The following is a 23,575-nucleotide window of genomic DNA, read 5'->3' on the forward strand; positions in this document are numbered from 1 at the left end:
GAGGGAGGGAAAGGGAGAGGGAGAGGGAGAGGGAGAGGGAGAGGAGAGCCTGATGGGGCAGAGGGAAACTAGTGTTTCTTCAAATAAAAATCGCCAACAAACTTCCAACCGGAGACTTCACACATGCATAATTAGGAGTAGATGTGAATTTTAGACTTTTAAAAACCCATTATCTGCTCTTTGGTTGGGCATTCAAAAAAAGTTATGAGAGAAAACCAGTCCTTGTTTCCCCACGCACACCCCATGCAGTCTGTCTGGAGGCAGATGGAGCAGGGACTTACTTGGGCCGGAGGAGGCAGGAGGTAGGTGGAACTTCCTGTGGAGACGAAGGCCAGCTGCCTCTGTAGCCAAAGCAGCTCCCTCTGAGACTGTTTGAGCAGCTGCTCCACATCCGCAGGTTTCTGCCCGACCAGCCCTTCCTGTGGCAGAAAATTGTCCTTCCTGAGCAATCGTTCATCTAGCAAAGCCTAGCCGAGAGACCCAGAACCCAGGGGTCATCACCAGGGCCATGGTCTTTGGGGCAAGGGCATCTGGGTGTTCCTGCCCACATTGGCCAGGAGATAAATGACCCATCACACAATTTAGTTCATTTCTGCCTAGTCAGTGACATCCACGTATTTACCTTAAGCAGAAGATGCAACTTTTTCCTTTTGTTTATGAGTTAATAGCCCTGGCTGGAGATCTGTGTGCTAAAACCTTGCAGTCAGTGGCTGCTCCCATCAGAGGCCCATCCAGAAAGTCAATACCTGGCTAGACAGAATAAGAAACCCTTTACAGCAAGCTTTGTCTGATACATTGTCCTGGTCTCGCTATTCAAGCAAAGGAGAGTTCATTTTTAGGATATTTGCCCACTCAAACAATGGGACAGAGGATGAGGGGTGACAGGTGGAATAGTGGATAGAGTTTTGGATTTAGAGGCAGGAAGAAGAGAGTTCAAATACCGTCTCATACTTATTGTGTGACCCTGCACAAGTAGCTTAGCCTATCCCATCCTCAGTTTCCTCATCTGTAAAATGGGGATAATAATAACATCTATATCATAGGGTTGTTATGGGGATCAAATACATAACAAATGTGCTTTGCAAATCTTAAAGAGTTATATAAAACCCAATTTTAAAAGTTATTCTCATTTCCACCCATAGAAATAGAAAGTAACACTCAAGGGTACGATGGAAACAGCAGAGACTAAGTACATATAGTCCTGGAGTTAGAATTCAAATCCCACACTTCTTTAACCTTTGGAAACAGGCAAATCTCAACCTCCTTGAACCTTGGTTTCCTCCTCTGCAAAATGGAGACCACAAACTCTTAGCATCTACCTCACCGAGTTGTATTGAGCCTTAACTGTGATCAAGAATGTCAAATGACTCTGGCATGGGGCCTTTTCTGATCCCCCTAGCAGCTAATACTCCACCATACTGATTTGTATTATGTACAAAAAGAACTTTGTCAGTATTCAATGTCAGCTCTAATTATTATTCCAGACTCAGCATTCTGATAAAGATGTTGAAGAGATGTTGGGTATTGCCATGGAAAGAGCCCTGAACTTTGAGTTTGGAGACCTAGATTTGAGGTCTTGCTCTGCCAGTGGCTGAATGCTGATACAAGTCACTCCCCCTGTGCACATCTCCTCGGTCTCCCCCTCTGTGAAATGAGGGTATTGTACTAGACACTCTTCTAGATCTATGATGCTATGAGTCTATGACATTGGCCAATGCGCTACCTCCGAGCGATAGTGAGTTTGGCTAAATAAAATTGTATCTTTTTAATTATCTCCAGGAAAGGGGAAATGATCATATCTACTCCCTATTGTGCTTCTAGGAAGGGAGCAAAGCACAGTGGAGGGAGTAGTGGAATTTGAGTCAGGAAGACCTTGTGGTGGTACAGCGGACAGAGTGACATGCCTGCAGTCAGGAAGATTCATCTTTGTGAGTTCAAATCTGGCCTCAGACTCTTACTAGCTGTGTGACCTTGGGTAAGTTACTTAACCCATTTGCCTCAGTTTCCTCATCTGCAAAATGAGCTAGAGAAGGAAATGGTGAACCACTCCAATATCTCTGTCAATGAAATCCCAAATGGGGTCACAGAGTGGGACGTGACTGAAAAATGCTGAAAACAAAAGACCTTGCTTCTACCACCTGACTGACTATTTTACTCTGGGTGAGTGATTTGATTTCTCTGACTCTCAATTCTCCCATCTGTGAAATAGGAATGATAGCAAAACCTATTTCTATTATGAGGCTCAAATGAGATCACATGTGCAAAGTACTTTGCAAATCTGAAAGCACCATATAGATGCAAGCTACTAACTTTTGTTTTCAGACCTCATCTGGAGAGCAGAAGCACTAAATGGGACATGGAGGGGGATCTCCAGAGCCCATTTCAAGGAAACCTCATTATATTGTTCCAATGTTTTCTCAGAAGCTCACACATAATATTCAAACACAGAAGTCCCAGAGATGCACTTGACAACTATTTTATCTTTACTCTGCCTATAATGTGTATTTTTCTCCAGCCCCTTGAAGATGATTGCAAAGGTGCTGGTTTACTGAAGTTGGACTGTCTCCAAAAGTTTATGGGGGTATAGCCCCAAGGTCCACTTTACAGAAGGCTGATGATTGCTAGACTATGCCAGCCCTCTTGTGTATGCCAGCAGATTTTCCTTCTGTAATTGGTGAGTTTAGAGACTATATGAAAATTCAGAAGTAAGGATAGGAGAAGTCTATGGCAAATACCTTTGGGATGGGATATGAAGAGACTTTCAGAGACTGTTCCCTAGCGATCTGTGAAGTCTTGGGGTAGAAGAATTTTATAATCAGAAGGGTGCTTAGAGATCATCTCATTCAAGTTCTTCCATTTCAAAGCATCACAGATTGGGGGCCGGAAGGGACCTTCAAAGTCATCCACTTGTTTCACATATGAGAAAACTGAGGTCCAGAGCTCTCTGAAATAACTTTCCCAAGGTTGTGTCAGTAAGTCAACAGAGGCAGAGCTAGGATTCAAAATTAGGATTCCTCACACAACACCCAGGACTCTTTGTACAAACATCAAGCAAGGCTCCCCAGTCCATCAATCTGTTATTCATCAAATGTTTATTGATGTTCCAGGGGCTGAATTAGGTACTGGGAATTGAAAGAAGTCAGCCCCTTCCCTCAAGGACCTTCCATTCTATGAGGGGAGACAAATGTGCAAAGGTCAGTAAGGAAATGAATGGAATAATCTGCATTTTTTAAGAGCCTGCAATGTACCAGTCACTAAGGTGGGCCCTAAGGATACTAAGAGAAAAACCAAAACATTCCCTAGCCTCAGTAAGCTTACTGGCTAGCCAGGGGAGATCTATACCTAATATACAGATATATAGGAAACAGATACAAGATTTTGGTGACAATGTGTCAGGAGGGGCTGGATGATCAGAAAGGCTTCGTGTCTAAAGTAGAAATAGAACCAAGCCTTGAAGGAAACTAGAGAGTCTGAGAGGTCTGTGAGCATTATATAAAAGCATGATATACATAGATCTGTATATATCATGCATATATGATATACATATGTTATATTTATATATTGTAATATATAATATAAATGTATTAAATGTGTGCATTATAATATATAATTTATATATTATGTGTATATATTACACACATATAATACACATGCATTATATATGTATATATTGATGTGTAAATGTATATATACATATATGTATTGTGTGTGTATATTGGTGTTTGTACTTCATTTTTGGAGAGAACATGACATCAGGGAGATAATGCCATGGCAAGTGAACTGTATTTAAGTGAGGCAGGGCCGTGCAAGGTCATCAGCCTCAAGTTCTCCTCCGGAGTCATCTGGGTCTAGTGGCAAGATATAGATCAGGACGACTGGAGATGGCCTCCATATGTATATGTGTGTGTAGCTATATGACATAGCTATATGTATAAATTACATATAATACATATAATATACACATCATATTACATAGCATGTATGATATGCATGTGTTATATTATATGATGTGTGTATATGCTAGATATAACACATATTATATGTATATGTTATTGTATAATATACACATATATAAATATATACACATGCACATATATAGTATGAATATAATATTTTTATCTATCTGCAATTATATGTTTATATATATTTATGAATATATGTATATATTTGTATGTAGGTGTGTTTATCATACACAAATATCTCTATCTCTACATTGATATCTCCCTAGAGATGGACGGGTAATTTGAGAGGAAACACTAGCTTCAGGGTTGGGGATCAGAATTCAGACTTGACCAAGTATTGGCTTACCCCCCAACACCCCAAGCAGCTCCATAAGAGATATTGCAGGCTATAGATAAAGCAGGTTCCTATTTCCCAGCTAGAGCCTCAGCAGGACCCCTGGATGGTGCTGAATATGGCCAAGGTGGAATCCCAAAGGCTTGTGTCATCAACAAGGTCAAGGTCAAGTAGACTTCACTCCCTTTCACCCTCACTGGTGATAGGACTTTGGGCACGAATTAGCTGTTGTTGAACTGGAGGGCTTAGGTGCTGAGCAAAGAGGAAAATGCACTAGGCTATCAGCAAGATTCCCTCACAAGCCGAGCACTGTTGGCAGAAAAAAATGTATAATATAAAGCATGCTCATAATAACATTAGTGGCTGAAGTAGTGCCGTCATTAGAATAATGGATGACCTTTACATAGCATCTTAATATGCAAATAGTATTTTACATATGTTATCTAATTGGATCCAGAGACAACTCTATAGAGTTGTTATACATACATTAGTTATTATCCCCATTTTACAGATGAGAAAATTGAGGCTGAGAGCATTTGAGTGACTTATCCAGGGACTCAGGCTTATACATTTCGAGAATCTATTTAACCTGGAGAAGAGAAGACAGGGAAGGAATGAGAGCTGTGTCGCTGCAGAGAAATTAGATTTCTGTTTGATTCCAAAGGGCAGCTAGGGCACAGAGCACAGGGTCTGGAATGAGGAAGACTCAACTTCCAGAGTTCAAACCCAACCTCAGACGCTTATACTAGCCGTATGACCCTGGGCAAGTCACTTAACCCTGTTTGCCTCAGTTTCCTCATCTGTAAAATGAGCTGGAAGAGGAAATGGCAAACTACTCTGGTATCTCTGCCAAGAAAACCTCAAATGGGATCATGAGGAGTCAGACCCCACTGAACAATAATAACAAGCCTCGTTTTCCTCAAATGTGAAATGGGGACCATGATATGTGTAGCAATCACCTTACAAGGTTACTATGAGATGATCAAAGGAGATAATGTATATAAAACATCAGTCACGAGGCATTTTCTGGTGCTGCTAACTGCTACTAGTCCTTCCCCCAAGGCCTCAATAATCATTATTTATTTTGTGTACACACACACACACCTAACGGAGGTTTAGATTTACTTTGTATATAGAAAGGAAAAAAAAGAAACCCCGAGGAGGCAAGATTTAAAAAAAAGAAAGAAAATTGTACGTACAGACCCTGTACTTGGGTGTCTCTGTTGCATTTTGTTTCCTCCAAAAGCATCTAAGCTCCCTGAGAGCAGTGGGTGTTTCATTTTTGTCTTTGTATCCCTAGCAGGAGCTTATTAAATGCTTGAGCTAGTTATCTGAACTACCAGGATTCCCGGGATACAATGTTACATCTGCTTCACCCTCTTTCTTCCATTCATTCAAGCAATTATTAAGCACCTATTATTGTTGTTCAGTTGTTTCAGTCATGACCCCGTTTGGGGTTTTCGTGGCAGAGATACTGGAGTGGTTTGCCATTTCCTTCTCCAGCTCATTTTACAGATGAGGAAACTGAGTCAAACAGGGTCAAGTGATTGCCCAGGGTCACACAGCTAGTAACTGTCTGAGGTCAGATTTGAACTCAGAAAGATGAGTCTCCTTGATTCCAGGCCTGGCACTCCATTCACTGTGCCAACTAGCTGCCCAATCACATACTACCTAGGCTTAATTAATCCATACGTATCTATTAATTGCCTATTATGTGCCAGGTACTGGGGATGCAAGAGCAAATAATGAAACAATGCCCATAGGACCCTAGGTCTAGAGGGAACCTCGGAAGCCAGCTAGTTCAAGCCCATTATTTTATAGACGAGGAAAGTGAGGCCCAGAGATGTTAGGTGACTCTCCCAAGGGCATACAATTAATATGCGTCAGGGCCAGGATTCAAACTCACACATAGATCTAAAGCTGAAAGGAACTCCAGAGGTCATCTGTTTCAACTCCCTCCCATTTTATAGATGAGAAAGATGAAGCCTCCAGAGGCAAGATGACTTGTTCAAAGTCACAGAGGTAGTAAGAAATAAGTGGAGATTGAATCCAGGTCCACTGACTTCAAAGTCAATATTCTTTCGGCCTCCCATGTACTGATCACTCTTCTCTTTTTTTTTTTTTGCCTTTTTTTTGGAGGTCAATTGGGGTTAAGTGACTTGCCCAAGGTCACACGGCTAGTTTTTGTGTTAAGTGTCTGAGGCCGGATTTGAATTTAGGTCCTCCTGACTCCAGGACCGGTGCTCTATTCACTGAGCCACCTAGCCACCCCCAACTGATCACTCTTCTTAAGGATGTGGACACCATAGAACCCTAGCTAGTGCAGGAAAAATCTGGCTCCTCCTGAATAATTTATCTCTTTCTTTGGCATCCCTCCTCTTCTTGTGGCAGGAAGTAAGAGACAGAGTCAGGGGACAGATCCCATAGAATGAGGAAGCTGTTTCCAAGGAGGCATTTACAGTGTTTTCAGTGTTTCACTGAGTCATTCAATAAAAGAATTCCCTCCTCCCCAGAAAGAACTGGCAGGTCTTGGAAATGACTCAGGGGAGGATCAAGGGGAGAAGCTGCCTCACCTCACAGGGCTCAGCCCACTCTCTCTGGGCCGGTTCCCTGGGTCCACGTCCCCCAGCTTCCAGACTCTCTGGCAGGCCCACAAAGCGAAGGGGATTGACCCGAAGACGTCCCAGCTGGCCCCTGAGCTCCTCAGGCTCCATCTGCAGCTGCAGGATCTCGGGGTCTTTGGTGGGGCCAGGCCCCTTGGGGGAGAGCTGGAGTTGGGGTGCTCCTCTGCGGCCTGAGTAACCTCTTGGCATCGGGGGGCGTCCAGTCCTTGGTTCAGCAGAAGATGAGGACAATGAGCTGCCCTTCTGAAAGGAAAGAAGACCCCTAATGTCACTCAATTGGAGCTTAGATCGGGAAACGACTTTATTGCAGACTCAAGGGAACATCTGGGGTGAATCAAGCCTCTCCTCCCGAAAGAAGCTATTTATACAGATAGACTATGGACCTAATTCTAAAATCCTGATTCAGGCAAATCTCCCATGGGAAGAGAATTATGCGCTGGACTCATAGTTCCTATTTTCCTACCCCAAACTGAACACTTACACATCTGTTTAATTATTAACATGCAGCAGATATATTTAAGATATGACCATAGCATAAAATATATTTAAAACACAAGCATTTCCATTATGCTACTAAATAAAGGATGAGGTGTATCAACCATGCCTCCCTTTATCGCCTGGCTGCTCTCACACACACTTGTAGAGTGGCAATCTCATCCTAAGAAGGAGAGGGAGTCAGACAGAGGGGAGAGTATGGCCCCAGGGTTCTGGCGGGGTGGGAAATTCAGAAAAGAGTAAAGACCAGAGTCAACTGTTCAAAGTCAAGGGCCATCTTCTCCAAAAGGCTTTTTCCCTGATTCTAGGACTAAAAGTGAACATGACCCCCTTAAAGCAAGGTGCTAGATTTATTATCAAAGGACTGGGGTTAGAATCCTGATTTTTACCACTTGTAAGAATCTGAGTTCATTTCACCCCTCTGGGTTTCTTCCAGCTCTGTCTTTCATCTTATAACCTATGTGACTTAGGACAAATCATTTAATCTTTCTGGGCCTCAGTTTCCACATCTGTGAAATTAGAGATTTGGTCCAGACAACCTTCCTCTAAGGTACCTTTTAGGTCTTGATCTATGATCTGATTTTCCTCTTTTTCAGTCATATTGTAATCTGTATTATAATTATTTGGGATCATAGTTTTGTAATGGCAATGTAAATTTAAAGATCTTCCCTGCCCCTAGGCTAAAGTGAACCTGGAGCCTGGGGTGGGAGGCTTGTTTTTCAGTAGATACTTCTTGATTGGCCAGTGAGTCAATAAGGTTGTTACATTCTCTGAGCCAGGAGGAGACTATATAAGCCCCAATGTGTAGCTTTGTTTTGGGGCTCACTTTGAGAAGTGTTCTGTGATTTGACTAGATGAAACTCTGGAAAGCCGTTGTCCAGAGCCCCCCGGCTTTGAAACCCAGATGTTGTTTGGTATGGATGTAATGGTTGGACAGTTTGGAAATCTGTCTACTTGATCTGTTTCTGTCTTGATAATTCTGCCTGTATACTTTGAAGTTTCGGGGTGCTGACCTTTTCCCCCTGAGATAGGTAAACAATATATGTTTGACTAATTAAAGTAAGCTCGTTGACCCATTTTGAGTTGCTTCCCTTTAACAAAGCAGATCCAAGAACCTGTGTTGGCAGCAAACCCTGAGAACGCTTGGGGTGCTTGCCGCTGCAAGTTTATGTCCCTGCCTTTGCATAGGGTGTCCCCAGTGCCTGGAATGTCCTTCTTCCTCACTGCCCATCTCTTAGAATTCCAAGTTCTCATCAAAGCTTAGTTTAATGTCATCTACAGAGCAAGAGGAAGGGGCTTCTGATGTATCTCCCAGTGCAGGAACAGCAGCAAGAACAATCAAAACTAACCTTTAAATGGTCCTTTAAGGTTTTCCAAGAACGTTGCAATATTCGGTTTTGTTTCTCACAGCAACCCTGGCAGGTAAGTTCTATTTTTATCATCCCTATTTTACAGATGAAGAAAGATGGGTTGGTAGATTATGTGACTTGCCCAGGGTCACATAGCTAATAAGTGTATGGGGCAGGATTTGAATTTGGGTCTTCCTAATTCCAAAACTGTCATGCCTTGTATGATTCCACCTATAGCAATTCTAACAGGTAGATATTATCTAAGTGTCTGCCTGAACACTCCTATCCAGAGAGCTTACTTCTCTACCCAAGGAAACCCATTCCATCATTAAAGGATTCTAATCAGAAAGAGCTCTTTCTTCATACTGAACCAAAATCAGACCCTGTGTGACTTCCATCCATGGTACTCTGATCTTTAAAGAAAGGGATCAGGTTTCTTTAAAAACTTGAGATTATTTATTCAGAAGATTTTCTATGAAATCATTGTCTTCTTCACCTCTACAAATTACCTGCTTTGTGCCTCAGTCTGAAAGGTTCAAGGTTGTTTCCTCTTACAAGATTTTTCAAGAGACTATTTTCACTTCCAAGATCAATCTTGAAGACCAAGGATGATTTTCTTAACCCCGAGATTTCTCATATAGTTGCTTTCTCCTTCCCCGGGTCCATTCCAGGAGTACAGGTGCTCTGGTAAACAAATCCCACACTCAGGACCCCACCCATTGATTGGAGCAGTTGTAATGGCCCAGAGAATAGCTGAAGCTAATTCTTGCTACATATCCTGAGTGCCTTAAATAGGCCTTGGCATCTTGTGGACCTTCAATTACTTAATGATGGAATTATAGCCCCTAAGGAGTCCTTAGGAAGAAAGCCAGACAGATGAGGAGATGGGCTACTCTGAGGGGGCAATGGGCCCTTTGCCCAAGCTACTATGTCAATATTTTGAGGTGCTGCAATTTCTGCCCACACTATTACATAGTGTAGATGATGATGATGATGAAGATGATGATTCACATTTATACTGCACTTTAGGAGAGAGTTTAAGCTTTTCTTCTCTTGCAAGTCCAACACATGATCGCGCATTGTGTACTTGCTTAATAAATCCTCATTGAATATATTAAGAAGGTGCCTAACTCAGCCAGTCTTTCACAGAATCCAAAATCTTCACTCCCAGAGTCATCAGCAACTATGTCAGACAAGAGGCTTAGGACAAAGTGTTTTGGGAGGCAGTACAGGGCATGTTGAGCACTGGAGATGGAATCAGAGGACCTAGGTTCAAATCCCAATTGTGCTACTCACTATGTGTGTGACCTTAGATTGCTTATTTAATATCTGTGGGCTCCAGTTTCCTTCAATGAAAAATGAGGAGTTTGAGCTAGTTGTCTTCGAAGGCCCTTTCAGTTCTAGGTCTATGAGTTCTTCCCCAAGAAGGGTACCATTATAAGCTCCTAAATAGAAACAGCAGGTGTTATCATCTTATTCTGGTGCATCTGAGCTGGTTAATACAAAATGCTCACAAGACCAGAGCTACAGGTTCAATTCCTGTATATGCCAGTTAGCTTTGTCCTGTTCCCCAAGGCTGACTGGTCGTCTCAGAATCTTAAATTCTGGACTCAAGGCCTACTGGTGACAGAGTCCAGATAACTATTACATTGACCTTCTCACTTGGGGACAATCAATCCAGAGAAGAAAAGCTGGAAAATAGGAAAAATCATCACTACTTTTTGATATGTGAAGGCTCATCATGGGACAGAATGTGATAGTAATGGCAATTAAAGATTCCCCTGTATTGGCTTGGTTTTCAAATTGATTGTGTTAAAACCCAGAGCTTGTTAATCCCACCTGTGGGGTGAACTTGTTGATGTGAAAGGAGAGTCCTGAACTGGGAGGAGCTGGTGACGTAGATTTGGAGAGACAAGGGAGAGGCAGAGGAGCTTTTTGGAAGCAGCACCCTCGTGGAGGCAGAGAGAGAGACTGAATGGATTGCTGAGGGCCGCTTTGAATTGCCCTGGACTTTTGAGACCTGCCCCCTGAGCTGCCAAGGACTGAGGAGACATGGCTGTTTTGCTGGTACTTTGTCTGTCTGTTTTGATGTTGTTTTGCCAGATTTGTCCACTGGTGAAAGACTGTCCTGTTGAAGAAGTCCTGGAACCTGGCTTTTGGTTAAGAAGCCCTGAGACTGTCCTGCAGACAGAGAGTGAATACTGTCCACTGGTGAAGGACAGTGCTGTTGTTGCAGGGGTCTGGGAACCTTTCTGTTGGTTCAGAAGCCCTGAAGAAGGATTTTCTTGTTGTATGTTTAAAGAAATCCTGGGAGAGGGTTTTGCTAATGTTTTCAGGGGTTCTAGGACTGTTCTACAGACAGAGGATGAATTAATGAAGGGACTGGCAATGTATCTTGTGGCCTTGCTAAGCCTTGTCTCCCCAGGAACTAAGATTGCTGAGAACTTGCCTCCTGTCAAGATGAAGCAAAGACCTCCATTTGGGTATTAAGTGCTGTGCTTAAAATTGATGTAACTCTGGGGTAGATTCAATTGTGATCCAGGGGTGGGGAACTTTTGACCTTTTTGTGTTCTATGGTTGAACCAGTGAATGTACTTTACTTATGTTTGGAAACTAATCTCCATTTGAGAAGAGGGGCTTTGTGGTGGACTAAATGAAGGTACAGCCTAGGGGTGGAGAAGTATTTAGACCAGGGACTTTGTAATTGATTGAATGATTGGAAGGTCCTGGGGTGGGGTAGTCCTTGGAGATTATTTAATCACACTTAGTAAATGCTGTATTTTGAATGATGTCATATTTTGACCTTCTCTGTTCTTGGTTGGTCACTGAATAAAATGGAGAGCACCTATGCTGGTATTCTGAACCTTGGGAAGTTGCCTTTCCTTGGCATGACATTACACAGAAACATCAGGCTTTTATACCACTTGGCCCCAGCTGGCATGATTAAGACCAATGAATGAAAGATACAAGCCAGCAGATTTCTGTTTAATGGAAGACAGCACTGAGATGTAACCTGGAGTAGTGGATAGAAAGCCAGTGCTGGAGTTTCGAAGATTGTGTCCTGTCACTGATGCACCCTGGGCAAGAATTTATCTTATCCTATCAATCCTCTAAGACTTTGCAGAACAAATATCAACCTCCATGGACAAAGGGAGTTTCCATTTATGAATGAAATCACTATATAAACATTATTTTGGGGGCAGCTAGGAGGCACAGTGAATAGAGCACTGGCCCTGGAGTCAGGAGGACCTGAGTTCAAATCCAGCCTCAGACACTTAACACAAAAACTAGCCATGTGACCTTGGGCAAGTCACTTAACCCCAATTGCCCTCCAAAAAGAAAAAAATTTTAAAAATTTATTTTTATAAAAAGACATGGTAGCATATAGGAAAGAATACTGAATATGGCTTCAGAAGATTTATGTGCACTCTGAGGCTGTTTCCCCATCTCTAAAATGAGGGGTTTCAAGGGTTCTTAACTTTTTGTAAGTCATGATTATCTTTGGAGACTAGGTGAAGCCAATGGATGCCTCCTCATCTAAATGCATATACTACATGGAGTTATGAAGGAAGCAAAAAATGTTGGAATAAAATCATCAAAAAAATGTCATCAATTTCATAGATCCCAGTGGTGCCTCTGCCTGGAACAAAGGGATAGATGTAAGGATTGGAAATGTGATTTTATTGCTATAGGAAACTCATCAGTGAGAAAACTCCTTTTCCCAATGGAGGCCAGCACCTTCTCTGTGTCACTTATAATCTTAGAGCTGGAAGTTTGGGGGTTTTTGTTTGTTTTTTTTGGAGAGGGAAAGCAGGGCAGTTGGGATTAAGTAACTTGCCCAAGGTCACATGGCTAGTAAATGTTAAGTGTCTGAGGCTGGATTTGAATTTAGGTCCTCCTGACTCCAGAGCGGGTGCTCTGTTCACAGCACCACCTAGCCACTCCACAGGGCTGGAGTTCTTAACCATTTTTGTGGTCATGGCCTTTTGGCAGTCTGGTGAAACTTATGGACCCCTGTGATAATGTATTTAAATGTAAAAATAAAAATAAATACAACTACAAAGAAAACAAAATACAACTAGTATGTGTTTAATTGCAATACTTGAACCTAGGATCTTCCTGGCTTAGAGGTCAGGTCTCTATTCCCTATTCCACTCTGCCTCTTCTCTGGGTCCATACATTGCGGGAATCTTTCCCTCTACAGAAAGGTCCCCTTTTGACTTCCCTGGGTCCCCACGTTACCCCAAACAGCCTGATTATTTCTACCTTTCACAACCCAGAGAGTTTGAGAGCATTCCTGATGGAAATATTCTACCCTCTCTGCTTCCATTTCTCCTTCCCCCCCACTAATATCCATCCCTATAGGCCCTCAGATGATATTAGATACAGTGCACCCCTCTTTGGCAAAGCCTTTCTGTTTATTTCCCCCATCAGCTACTCCACCATTTCTTCAGACATTTCCTCCATTGACCTTTGTTTTGGTCCCATCTGCATCAGTTTATCTGATTTTCAAAGGCTGCTTCTTTATGCTTTTCTGTGCTTTTTAAAGTCCTGGGTATACTTACAGTCCCCTTGATAACTATAATTTGTTATTACTTAACACCGCAACATGGCATTTCTCCCGCCAAAGATTGCTCGAGCCAGAGAGGAGTTCTCCAGTTTCAGAAACATGGCAGCGATCACATTCACAGGTTACTAGAGATGTAGGCTGGATTGGCAGAAGCCAGGGTGTAGGGGGACGAGAAAAGGAAAGAGTCTAGCTACCCGTAATAACTAGAAGACAGCTTAAAACACACAGGGTCAAAGTCAGGATAAAAGCTTTTTGGAGAGCCTATAGCACTATGCAGATGTGAGACTTTGTCATTATAATTTGCCTGTATTGTCTCCCCTATACTTAGTGGTATAATCAATTAAACACTTTGCACCACCACCTCTGAGACAGATGTCTATGTGATAGGCATTGGGAAGACAAATAAAAAGAACAAACAATCCGTACTGTCAAAAAGTTTATAATTCAAATGGAGATGACATGTATATATGTCACACATATATAGAATAAATTCAAATAAATGCAAGGAAATTAAATACAAGATAGATAAAGAGGGAGGATATGGGTGGTACAGAGCACCTGACCTGGAGTCAGACTCATCTTCCTGAGTTCAAATCAGGCCTCAGATACTAACTAGCTGTGTGACCCCGGACAAGTCACTTAACCTTATTGCCTCAGTTTCCTCATCTGTAAAATAAGCTGGAAAAGGAAATGGAAAAACCATTACAGCATCTTTGCCAAGAAAACCCCAAATGGGGTCAGAGAGTTGGACATGACTAAAAATGAAAGCACTAGTAGTTGTGGGGTGAGAGTAGGATCAGGAAAGGTTTTCGATACATGGTAGTGATTAAAGTAAGAAAAGGATTCCATAAAAGGGATGTGAGGAGGGAGTGCAGTGCATTCCAGGCATGGGGAATGAGCAGTGCATAGAGTGTCATGGGCAAGTCACTCAACCCATTTTGCCTCAGTTTCCTCATCTATAAAATGGGCTGGAGAAGGAAATGGCAAAGCAGGTTAGTATCTTTGCCAAGAAAACCCCAAACAGGGTCATGGAGAGTCAGACAGGACAGAAATAACTGAACAACAATAAAAGTGTCATGTATGAGAAACAGAGGAGGTCAGTTTGCTTGAATCATGGAGTTTTTAGCAGGATAGTAATATACAGTGAGACTGTCATCTTGAGGGCATTCATAGAAGACAGTTGTACAACCTTTGGTACTTCTTCAAATTGTGCTTCTAGACAGTTTAAAGTGTCTAAATGGAACCTGAATTCACTCTTTGTCAACTCCCACTTTTAGAATCTTTAACTTCCTTCAAGACAGTTCTCCTTTTTATCACTACTTTCCACCTCCTCAGATTTTCTTTTACTTACTTATATGTATACATATGGTGTCCACCTAGTAGAATGGGAGCTTCTTGAGGGCAGGAACTATTTTTGTCTTTGTCCTGTTATCTCCAGTACCTGACTCATAAAAGCCTCTGTATAAAAAGTTGTTGAATTGAATGAGGTCTGTGATCTCTATCAGTCAGGGAGCTAACAAGTTTTTGTTAAGCACTTAATTGTGTTACTTGCTGGTCATACCAAAAAAAGACTATGGAAAAAACCCACCCCACTATCCTTACTCTCAAGGAATTCACATTACAATAAGGAAGATGACATGTAAAAAAAAACCCAGAAAGTACATACAAGATGTATCCAGAGTTGATAGAGGGGCAGTAGCAGAGGGGAGAGGAAAGGGGATGCTGGGAGGAATGTGGGGGAAAAGGAAAGAAGGGAAAGACCAAGAAATGCGTCCTACAGAAGGTAAGCTCAGTGATGTAGGTATTCCTTTTTGTCAATGCCAATCGCATCCCAGTTATTTTTTATTCATGAAACCCTGGAAAGGCTATGTCCTGAAAAAACTCAAAATGGATTCCTGTTGCCAACCACATTGCATGGCATATAGCAGGTGCTTAAGAAATGCTTGCTAACCACCAAACAATCAAAAGTCAATGTTACAAAATTACAAAGAGTGATCCCAAAGAAGAGTAATAAGAAGACATCTACAACCTAATCTTTCACATAGATGGGAGGTCCACAAGTATAGCATATTACATATATTTTCAGATTTTTCTCACTATGTTTATTATTTTTGCTGATTTTTCCCTACTTTTTCTTTTTGTTTTTGTCTTTAAAAATATCTGTGTTTATATACAATTATTTATTGTATATTATACACAGTGCATATTATTATAGTAATATTAATAATTAATATAATGTACATTATATATTCTATTAATATTGTATCTTATTAATATAATTATTATTACAATACAAATCATTTGTATTTCTTTAAAATGTATTCCTTGGACGACTAGGTGGCGCAGTGAATAGAGCACTGGCCCTGGAGTCAGGAGGACCCGAGTTCAGATCTGACCTCAGACACTTACCACAAAACTAGCCTAGCCGTGTGACCTTGAGCAAGTCACTTAACCCCAATTGCCCTTCCAAAAAAAGGTAAGATGTATTCCTTTATTATCTGTATTTTTAAAAATATTATTTCAGCTATATGTGACAAGAGAGGATTTGGCATGTATCTGTGGAAAGAGGTAATATTGGGGTATCATAAAAATTATAAGAGGTTCTTTGACTTAGAGCCAGAAGGGAACTCAGAGGACCATCTCACCCCACACTTTCATTATATAAAGGAATGAAAGGACCAAGAGAGATTAAGTGACGTGTCCAAAGTTACACAGGGCATGAGTTACATCTTGGCATTAAACCCAGAGCCTCTTACTTCCAAACAAGTGCACTTAGCACAGTTCCTGGCATGTAGCCTTAATAAAAAGTTGACTGACTACCCATTCTGCTTCACACCACAATAAAATCTAGTATTGTGAGGGGAGCTGTTCAACTATCCATATCTTAACAATCTACATGCCAGACAGCTGGGTAAACACTTTAGATTACAAAGAAAGGTAAATAGACAATCTCTGTTCCCAAGGAGCTCACAAGGGAATAATAAATAATGATAGAGGTGGGGAAACCCAGATGCAACAAAATGCATGGAAGGGAAAAAATGAAATGAAATGATGAAGTCACTAATCCTTATTAATTTTTAATAGACCATTGGCTACCTAATAGGAAGGGGTCTCGTACGTGTTGGAGGAGATACTGAGATCTAAAAGTCAATCAGAAGCCAGGAGAAACATCTCTGAAATTATCCTGAACAGGTTCCGGAACAATGAAACGGGAGCTGCTAAAATTCAATTTATATGTTACTTTTTTAATGAGGGACGGACCAGCTAACGGCAAAGGGAGGTTCCTCTGCAGTTGGGAAAGATCTCTCCACTCAAGTAACTGGGAGACACTGACCTCTAGTGTTCTGTCTAGGACTCTGCAGCCCCACTGTCCATCCCTCCCCCTAGAGAAGTTGGCTATGAAATCTTAGCTATTCCAAGACGAAGAACAGAACTCGTTTTCTTCACCCCCTCAAACTCTCTTCTCTTCCAGACTTCCCTGTTGCTATTGATGGCACCATTATCCTTCCAAGTTGATTGGAAGAGGGGCAGCTGGGTGACAGAAAGGGCACCAGCCCCGGAGACAGGAGAACTTGCGTTCAAATCCGACCTCGAACACTTGACCCTTACTAACGTTGTGACCCTGGGCAAGTCATTTAACCCTGATTTCCTCACCCAAAAAAATGACTAGAGGAACAAGTTCGATAACAGGTAAAGCTCTATTAAAAAATAATAAAGTGCTATGTTAGCTACCAGAAGCAGCATTATTATTGTGTGTTGGTAGTGGCGGTCATTCCATTCACCCAGGTATGAAACAGAAGTGTCATCCTCAGTGCCTCTCATACCACATAAGCAATCACCAACAAAATTTTGTCATTTCTATCTCCACATCTCTCAGGGATCTCCCCTTCCCTCACACAGCTGCCACACTCATTCAGGCCCTCATTTTCTCTTGCCTAGACCAGCGGTTCTCAAACTTTTTGATCTCAGGACCCCTTAACACTTTTAAAAATTATTGAAGATCCCTGAAGAGTTTTTGTTTAGGTGAGTTTATTTATTTATTTACTGTACTAAATGAACTAAAAAGAACTAAAATGTCTTAGTAGTGTTATGAAAAATAGTTTTTACCTCATTGACCCCATAAAAGGGTCTTAGGGCATCCTTTGGGTCTTTAGACAACACTTTGAGAAGCCATTGTCTACTAGGAGTTGAGGTGGCAGCTAGATGGTGTAGTCGATAGAACACCAGGTCTGAAGTCAGGAAGGCCTGAGTTCAAATCCAACCTTAGACAATTACTAGCTATATGACCTTGGGCAAGTCATTTAACCCTGTTTTGTTTCAGTTTTGTCTCACCTGTAAATTTAACTCTGTTTTGTCTCATTTAACTCTGTTTTGCCTCACCTGTAAAATTAACTAGAGTAGGAAATGACAAAACCACTCCAATGTCTTTGCCAAGAAAATCCCAAATGGGGTCAAAGAGTCAGACACATTTAAATGACTGAACAACACCAAAAGCCAGGGTTATGGTCCATGGTCTGTTTTTGTCTGACCAGAGAACTCAAGTACAAAAACATTCAGTGGACCAATTTGGCCTGCAGACCCCTGACATAGACTATTACAAAAGCTTCTTCTTCTGGTTTCCTTACCATATATCTCTTCTCCACTCCAATCCTTCCTCCACTCAGCCACCAGTGGCTGAAGTCTAACCATGTCACCTTTCCTACTTAAATTCCAATAGCTGCCCATTACCTGGAGAATTAACTCTCTGTTCCTCGGTCTGTCATTGTGAGCTCTTCATAATCTGGACCCTTCCTTTCTCTCCATTTTTCTTACATATTACTTCCTTTCAGGTGTTTATATTTATTATTTACTATTCCTTACACAACAGGAACTGTCTCCTATCTATGAGCTGTCTGCCATGTCTAGAATGCTTTCCATCCTTAGTTCAGCCTTTTAGGATCCCTGGGTTCCTTCAAACACCATCTTCCATAGGAGACCTTTCTTAAACTCCTCCTTTTTCTAAGCTGGCCCCTCTACAGCTACCTTCCATCTACTGTGTATGTATCATCTGCATAATTACCTATGTACATGTGGTCTCCTTCTTTAAAATGTAAGTTCCCTGAGGGGAGAAAATATTTTTGCTTTTTCATTTGATCATCTGAGTTTAGCATAGTATCTGGCACGTTTGTTGTTGTGATCGTTCAATCATTTCAGTCTCTTTGGTGACCCCAGTTGGGGTTTTCTTAGCAAAGATACTGGAGTGGTTTGTCATTTCCTTCTCCAGCTCATTTTACAGATGAGAAACTGAGGCAGAGTTAAGTGACTTGCCCAGTGTCACCCAGTTATGAAGTATCTTAGGCCAGATTTGAACTCATGAGGATGAGTCTCCCTTATTTCAAGTCCAGTGCTCTATGTACTATGGTTCCACCTAACCTGGAATATAGTAAGCATTAATAAATATTTGTTCATCATTGATTAATTCCAGAAAAAACAGAACCCTAGTTCCTCAAAGACATTAATTAAATCAACAGAGTGAAGGTTGTCATTGATGGTGGGGCCCAAGTTTGAACATAATTTTCCCAGAGGCCCAGACATTTAGGTATTGATTCCAATAGACCTTGACACTGACCTCTAATGACCCATTTACTCCTACTCCGAAGTAAATGCAATTTCCCATCCTAGAAAGAGTTCATTTTTGTCATGAATGAACAGTCAAGAGAATTGAATCAGCTTAAAATGGCCCATGAATATTTAAGAGATGAACTACCACTAAGCATTTGGATACTAAATAAATGGTGGGAAGTCTTCACTTCCTTCTTGTCTCCCCCCAGACCCCAGCAAACCCAGCAATTGCCTGACAGTTAAACTCTTACTGGTCTCTTTAAGTGAGTTTTTATGACTTTTATAAACTACAGTTGGCTGAAGACCTTAGAGACTGGGGAGTCCCCTTCATTCATCCCCAAGATGGCTGAAGGTAGCTGCTGTTGATCTATATGCCTTGCTCAGAGACCCAGATCAAGAAAGTAGATCCATCAGGAAATAAGTCTGTCTCAAAGGAGGACTATAGAAATCAAAGAATAGACCTTCCTCTCCCAGTCTAAGAAAAGTACACCAAATCTGAGGGTATTTGCTAGTGTAAAGTATTGTCCTTGCACATAGCAGATTGAATCAGATCTATTATATAGATTTAAGAGATATTTGTTGAATTGAATTGAGCATGGTACAGGACAAACTTAAATGACGGGAGATTTTGTTGCCTAAAGACCCTACCCCCTGATCCTACCCCTTACACACACACACACACACACACACACACACACACACACACACACACACACACACACACACACACACACACACACCCTTGGATTCAACAAGAATTCATTAAGTGAGAGAAGAGGAAGTCAAGTTACTGAGTATAGATGGCTTTTTCAAGTTTTTAAGTGAAGGGTCTAGGGATGGTTTTATAAGAATGAGAGAGACCAGGGGTGACTAGGTGGTACAGTGGATAGAGCACCAGTCCTGGAGTCAGGAGGACCTGCATTCAAATCTGACCTCAGACACGTACTAACTGTGTGACCCTGGGCAAGTCACTTAACCCTGTTTATCATCTATAAAATGGGAATAACAACAGCAGCTAGGATTGTAGTAAGGATTGAAGGAATAATCATTGTAAAGCACTTCGCATATGCCTGGAACATAGTTAATGTTTAATTATCTGTCTACCTAGAGAGTGGATTAGAGAAAGACAAAACAAAAGACCCAGGTTCAAATCCTGACTCTGCTGTTTACTTCCAACATGACCTTGGGTAAGTTGCTTCTTCCTTCAGAGACCTCAGTTTTTGCCAAATGAGTGTTGCCTGTACTCTACCTCCCCCTACCAGCTATAATTGTATGAGATGTTCATTTGACTGATAGGAAAAATGATCCTCAGTGAAGTCAAATATTCTGTTCAGTTATATAATTTATGCTAAACATCTGGGGGGGGGGGGCGGCCAGCTAGGTGATGCCATAGTGCTGGGCTTAGAATCAGGAAGACTCATCTTCCTGAGTTCAAATCTGTCCTCAGACACTTACTAGTTGTATGACCTTGAGCAAGTCACTTAACCCTGTTTACCTCAGTTTCTCATATGTAAAATGAGCTAGAGAAGGAAATGGCAAGTCACTACAGCATTTTAGTCCAAAAATGGGGTCACAAAGAGTTTGAAAGTACCGGACAACAACAAACATCTGAGAAAAGTCAGAGACCCCAAAAAATGAATTTTAAGAAGTTTTGATGAAATAGGGTAACTTTTGGAAAACAAGGCCCCTGTTATGGCTTTTCTTGTGGTATCTTGGATCAGCTTGATCTCAGAAGCACAAGGAATTGCTGCTGTCTTTTCTCTGCCCCGAAGAATGACTTTTGGATTGGAAAGAACAGAACAAAAATGACCTTTAAGTAGATGATACACATGATAAATAGAGGGATAATAAAGGAGTCTCTGGCTGCCCTTGTTAGATTCAAGTCTTTTGTTGTTCAGTCATTTCCAACCCTCTTTGACCCCTTTTGGAGTTTCTTTAGAGAGATACTGGAGTGGTTTGTCATTTCCTTCTCCAGCTCATCTTACAGATGGAGAAATAGGGTTAAGTGACTTGTCTAGGGTCACACAGCTAGTAAGTGTCTGAGGCTGGATTTGAACTCATGAAGATGAGTCTGTCTGATTCCAAGCCCGGTGCTCTACCCAGTGTACCATCATCATCTATCTCAAGTGAAATGCCTCATAAGTTACTGAAAGAACCATGGCATGTAATTACAGAATCATGATCAATGTACAGTTTGAGTTATTCAAAAGTGAAATGAACCCCTCTGGGAGATAGTAGGCTTCCATTTAAAAGAGGTTATTCAAGGAGAGGCCCCTTATTACTGTGTTATAGTAAGATTCTTTTTTCTGTTTATAGGTGAGACTAAATGTCAGATAGGTGGCAAAGTGGACAGAGTGCCAGGCCTGGAGTCAGGAAGATTCACCATCATGAGTTCAAATCTGACCTCAGACACTTTCTAGGTGTTTGACCTTGGGAAAGTCACTTAAGCCTGTTTGCCTCGGTTTCCCAGTCTGTCAAATGAGCTGGAGAAAGAAATGGGCAAACCACTCCAGTATCTCCACCAAGAAAACCCCAAATGGGGTCAGGGAGAGTCAGACACAGCTAACTAACAACAGCAAAAAAGATGTGTGATATTTAGGTTCCTTGCAACTCTGAAATTCCATGATTCTGCGATTCTGTGGCATTCCCTCACCACCTCCATCACCCCCAACCCTCCCTCCCTGAAACCCAATTCTCCTGTGACTCGTGGCCTTCCTGATGCCTTGGTCCTCTTCCAGAAAGGAGGACAGACAAAAACAACCATCACCCCCATGGGGAGACTGTAAACCCACTGAGTTTGTAAAGGACATCTTTGTACCTAGCACAGTGACCGGCACAGGTATAACAAAGATATGCTATTTAATAAAGACCTTGGGACACGCGCAGTTTTGCTACTGTCCCTACCTTGCTCTTCCCAACAGACCCAGGAGCCATGCTGACCGCGGGGATAGCCAGGCCTCTTCCTCTCTGAAGTGGATGTCTCCCCACCGTATTTTTCGTCACCAGCTGGTCACGATTGGCTGCTTTTGCCTGCAAAATATATTGTAGATAGTGAAGCTTCTGAACTTGAGGGCTCGGGGTTTGGGTGCTGTAAGGGATATAAGGATGAATTCCAACAATTTCTCAATCACCTTGTTATTTTGGGTGATGTAGCAATGACAGGCAATGTGAACTACTAGAAAGAGATGGTGAAGAAGTTCTGGGTTCGAGTTTTGCTTCTCATATATACTAGGTTCGTGACCTCGGGCAAGTTCCTTGACCTTTCAGGGCTCTGAGCAACTCTGACACTACTAACTGTTGAGAAGTCAATGAGCTATGTTGGTTGAGGGAATTTCCTCACCTGGGAGATGAAATCATCAGTCCAGTTCATATCCAGTGGTTAGAGCAATGGACAGGCAGGCCTGGGTTCAAACTCTACCTCTGGCATTTACTGACTGTGTAGTCCTGGGCAAGGCACTATATATTTCTCCTCAGTTTTCTCACCTGTAAAATGGGGATAATATTACCTGTAGGATCCATTTAAAGAATCTTCATGGGGTTCAAATGAGATAATGTATGCAATTTGCTTTGTAAACCTTTAAATCACTCCACTGATCGATCAATCAGACATTTATTAAGCACCTACTATGTGCTGAGCGCCACACTAGGTGCTGAAGATACAGCACCTACTATGTGCCGGGTACCATACTAGGTGCTGAAGATAGAAAGGCAAAAATGAAACAATCCCTGTGCTCCAAGAGTTTAAATTTAAGCTGTTTTCATCATCGTCATCGTCATCATCATTATCAATCAATCAATCAACATGGCCCATGAAACTATGACTTTGTTTTGCTTTGTTTTTTGGTTTGAACCTGGGTTTGCTTATCTTGCCCAGGTTGGAAATACAATGGCCATTCACAGAGCTTTACTCTACACCTGTTTTTCCAATATGGGCTTTCAGATTCTTTCAGATATTCAGTTTTCATTTTAAAGAAATTTTTATATAGCTCCTACTATGTGCCTTGAGGAACTGGAGGGCCACATGTGGCCTCAAAACCGCAGGTTCCCCACCTCTACCCCAGACAATGCTGATGCTATAGATAGGTGCTATTAGTATCCCCATTTTACAAATGGGGAAACTGAGTCTAAGTGATATGTCCAGCATCACATAACCATTAAGTCTCTGCAGCTGAATTTGAACTCAGGTCTTCCTGACTACAGCCTCTATCCACTGAGCCACCTATCTGCCCCTAATGGGATATCTCTTGAGTTGAATTGAAATGAACCTCTCTTACCCTCAGTTTCCTTTTGTAACAGGGCTTTTCAAGCATGTTCAATTTCCCTGAAACAGCAGCATCTCTAGGCAGGCTTGTCCTGGGCATGCATGGATCCTGTGAACGGAGTGGTTCTTAGCACATGGGTGGGCTTAGGCTCCTTTGCTTGGCTGTCTAACTGGAACAGTCACATCTTTAAAACTGGCCAGGCCCTCTCTTCTGTGTGCTCTGTCCTGTGCAAGAGGTGGATGTCCCAGTTCACCCACAGCACAGGCGTCATGGCCAAGAGGCTTCTCTCATTCTGTCTGTCTCTGTCTCTCTGTCTCCAAGAATGAACCCGGGGCTGGAGGGGACAGAGGGGGATGTTGGTCACTGTTCTTTTTCATA

The 23,575-nt window shown here is 41.9% G+C and overlaps 1 protein-coding gene across 2 annotated transcripts in view; it reads right to left on the minus strand.

The window, feature by feature from the left end:
• LOC138158478 (RIMS-binding protein 2-like) overlaps positions 1–21,949 on the minus strand; it is a 490,854-nt gene extending 468,905 nt beyond the window's left edge. For both annotated transcript variants that reach the window (XM_069084581.1, XM_069084643.1), the window contains exons 1-3: positions 21,840–21,949; positions 6,870–7,163; positions 282–419 (exon numbers count right to left, since the gene is read on the minus strand). In XM_069084581.1, the coding sequence (XP_068940682.1) occupies positions 282–419; positions 6,870–7,163; positions 21,840–21,869 (462 nt within the window). In that variant the 5' untranslated portion in view covers positions 21,870–21,949. The remainder of the gene's footprint in view (positions 1–281; positions 420–6,869; positions 7,164–21,839) is intronic.
• Positions 21,950–23,575: the final 1,626 nt, after the last annotated feature.

This window comes from Petaurus breviceps, unplaced genomic scaffold (assembly GCF_028583685.1).
Source record: "Petaurus breviceps papuanus isolate PSGF00001 unplaced genomic scaffold, PetGlider_PUasm1.0 101, whole genome shotgun sequence".
Lineage (NCBI taxonomy): Eukaryota > Metazoa > Chordata > Mammalia > Diprotodontia > Petauridae > Petaurus > Petaurus breviceps.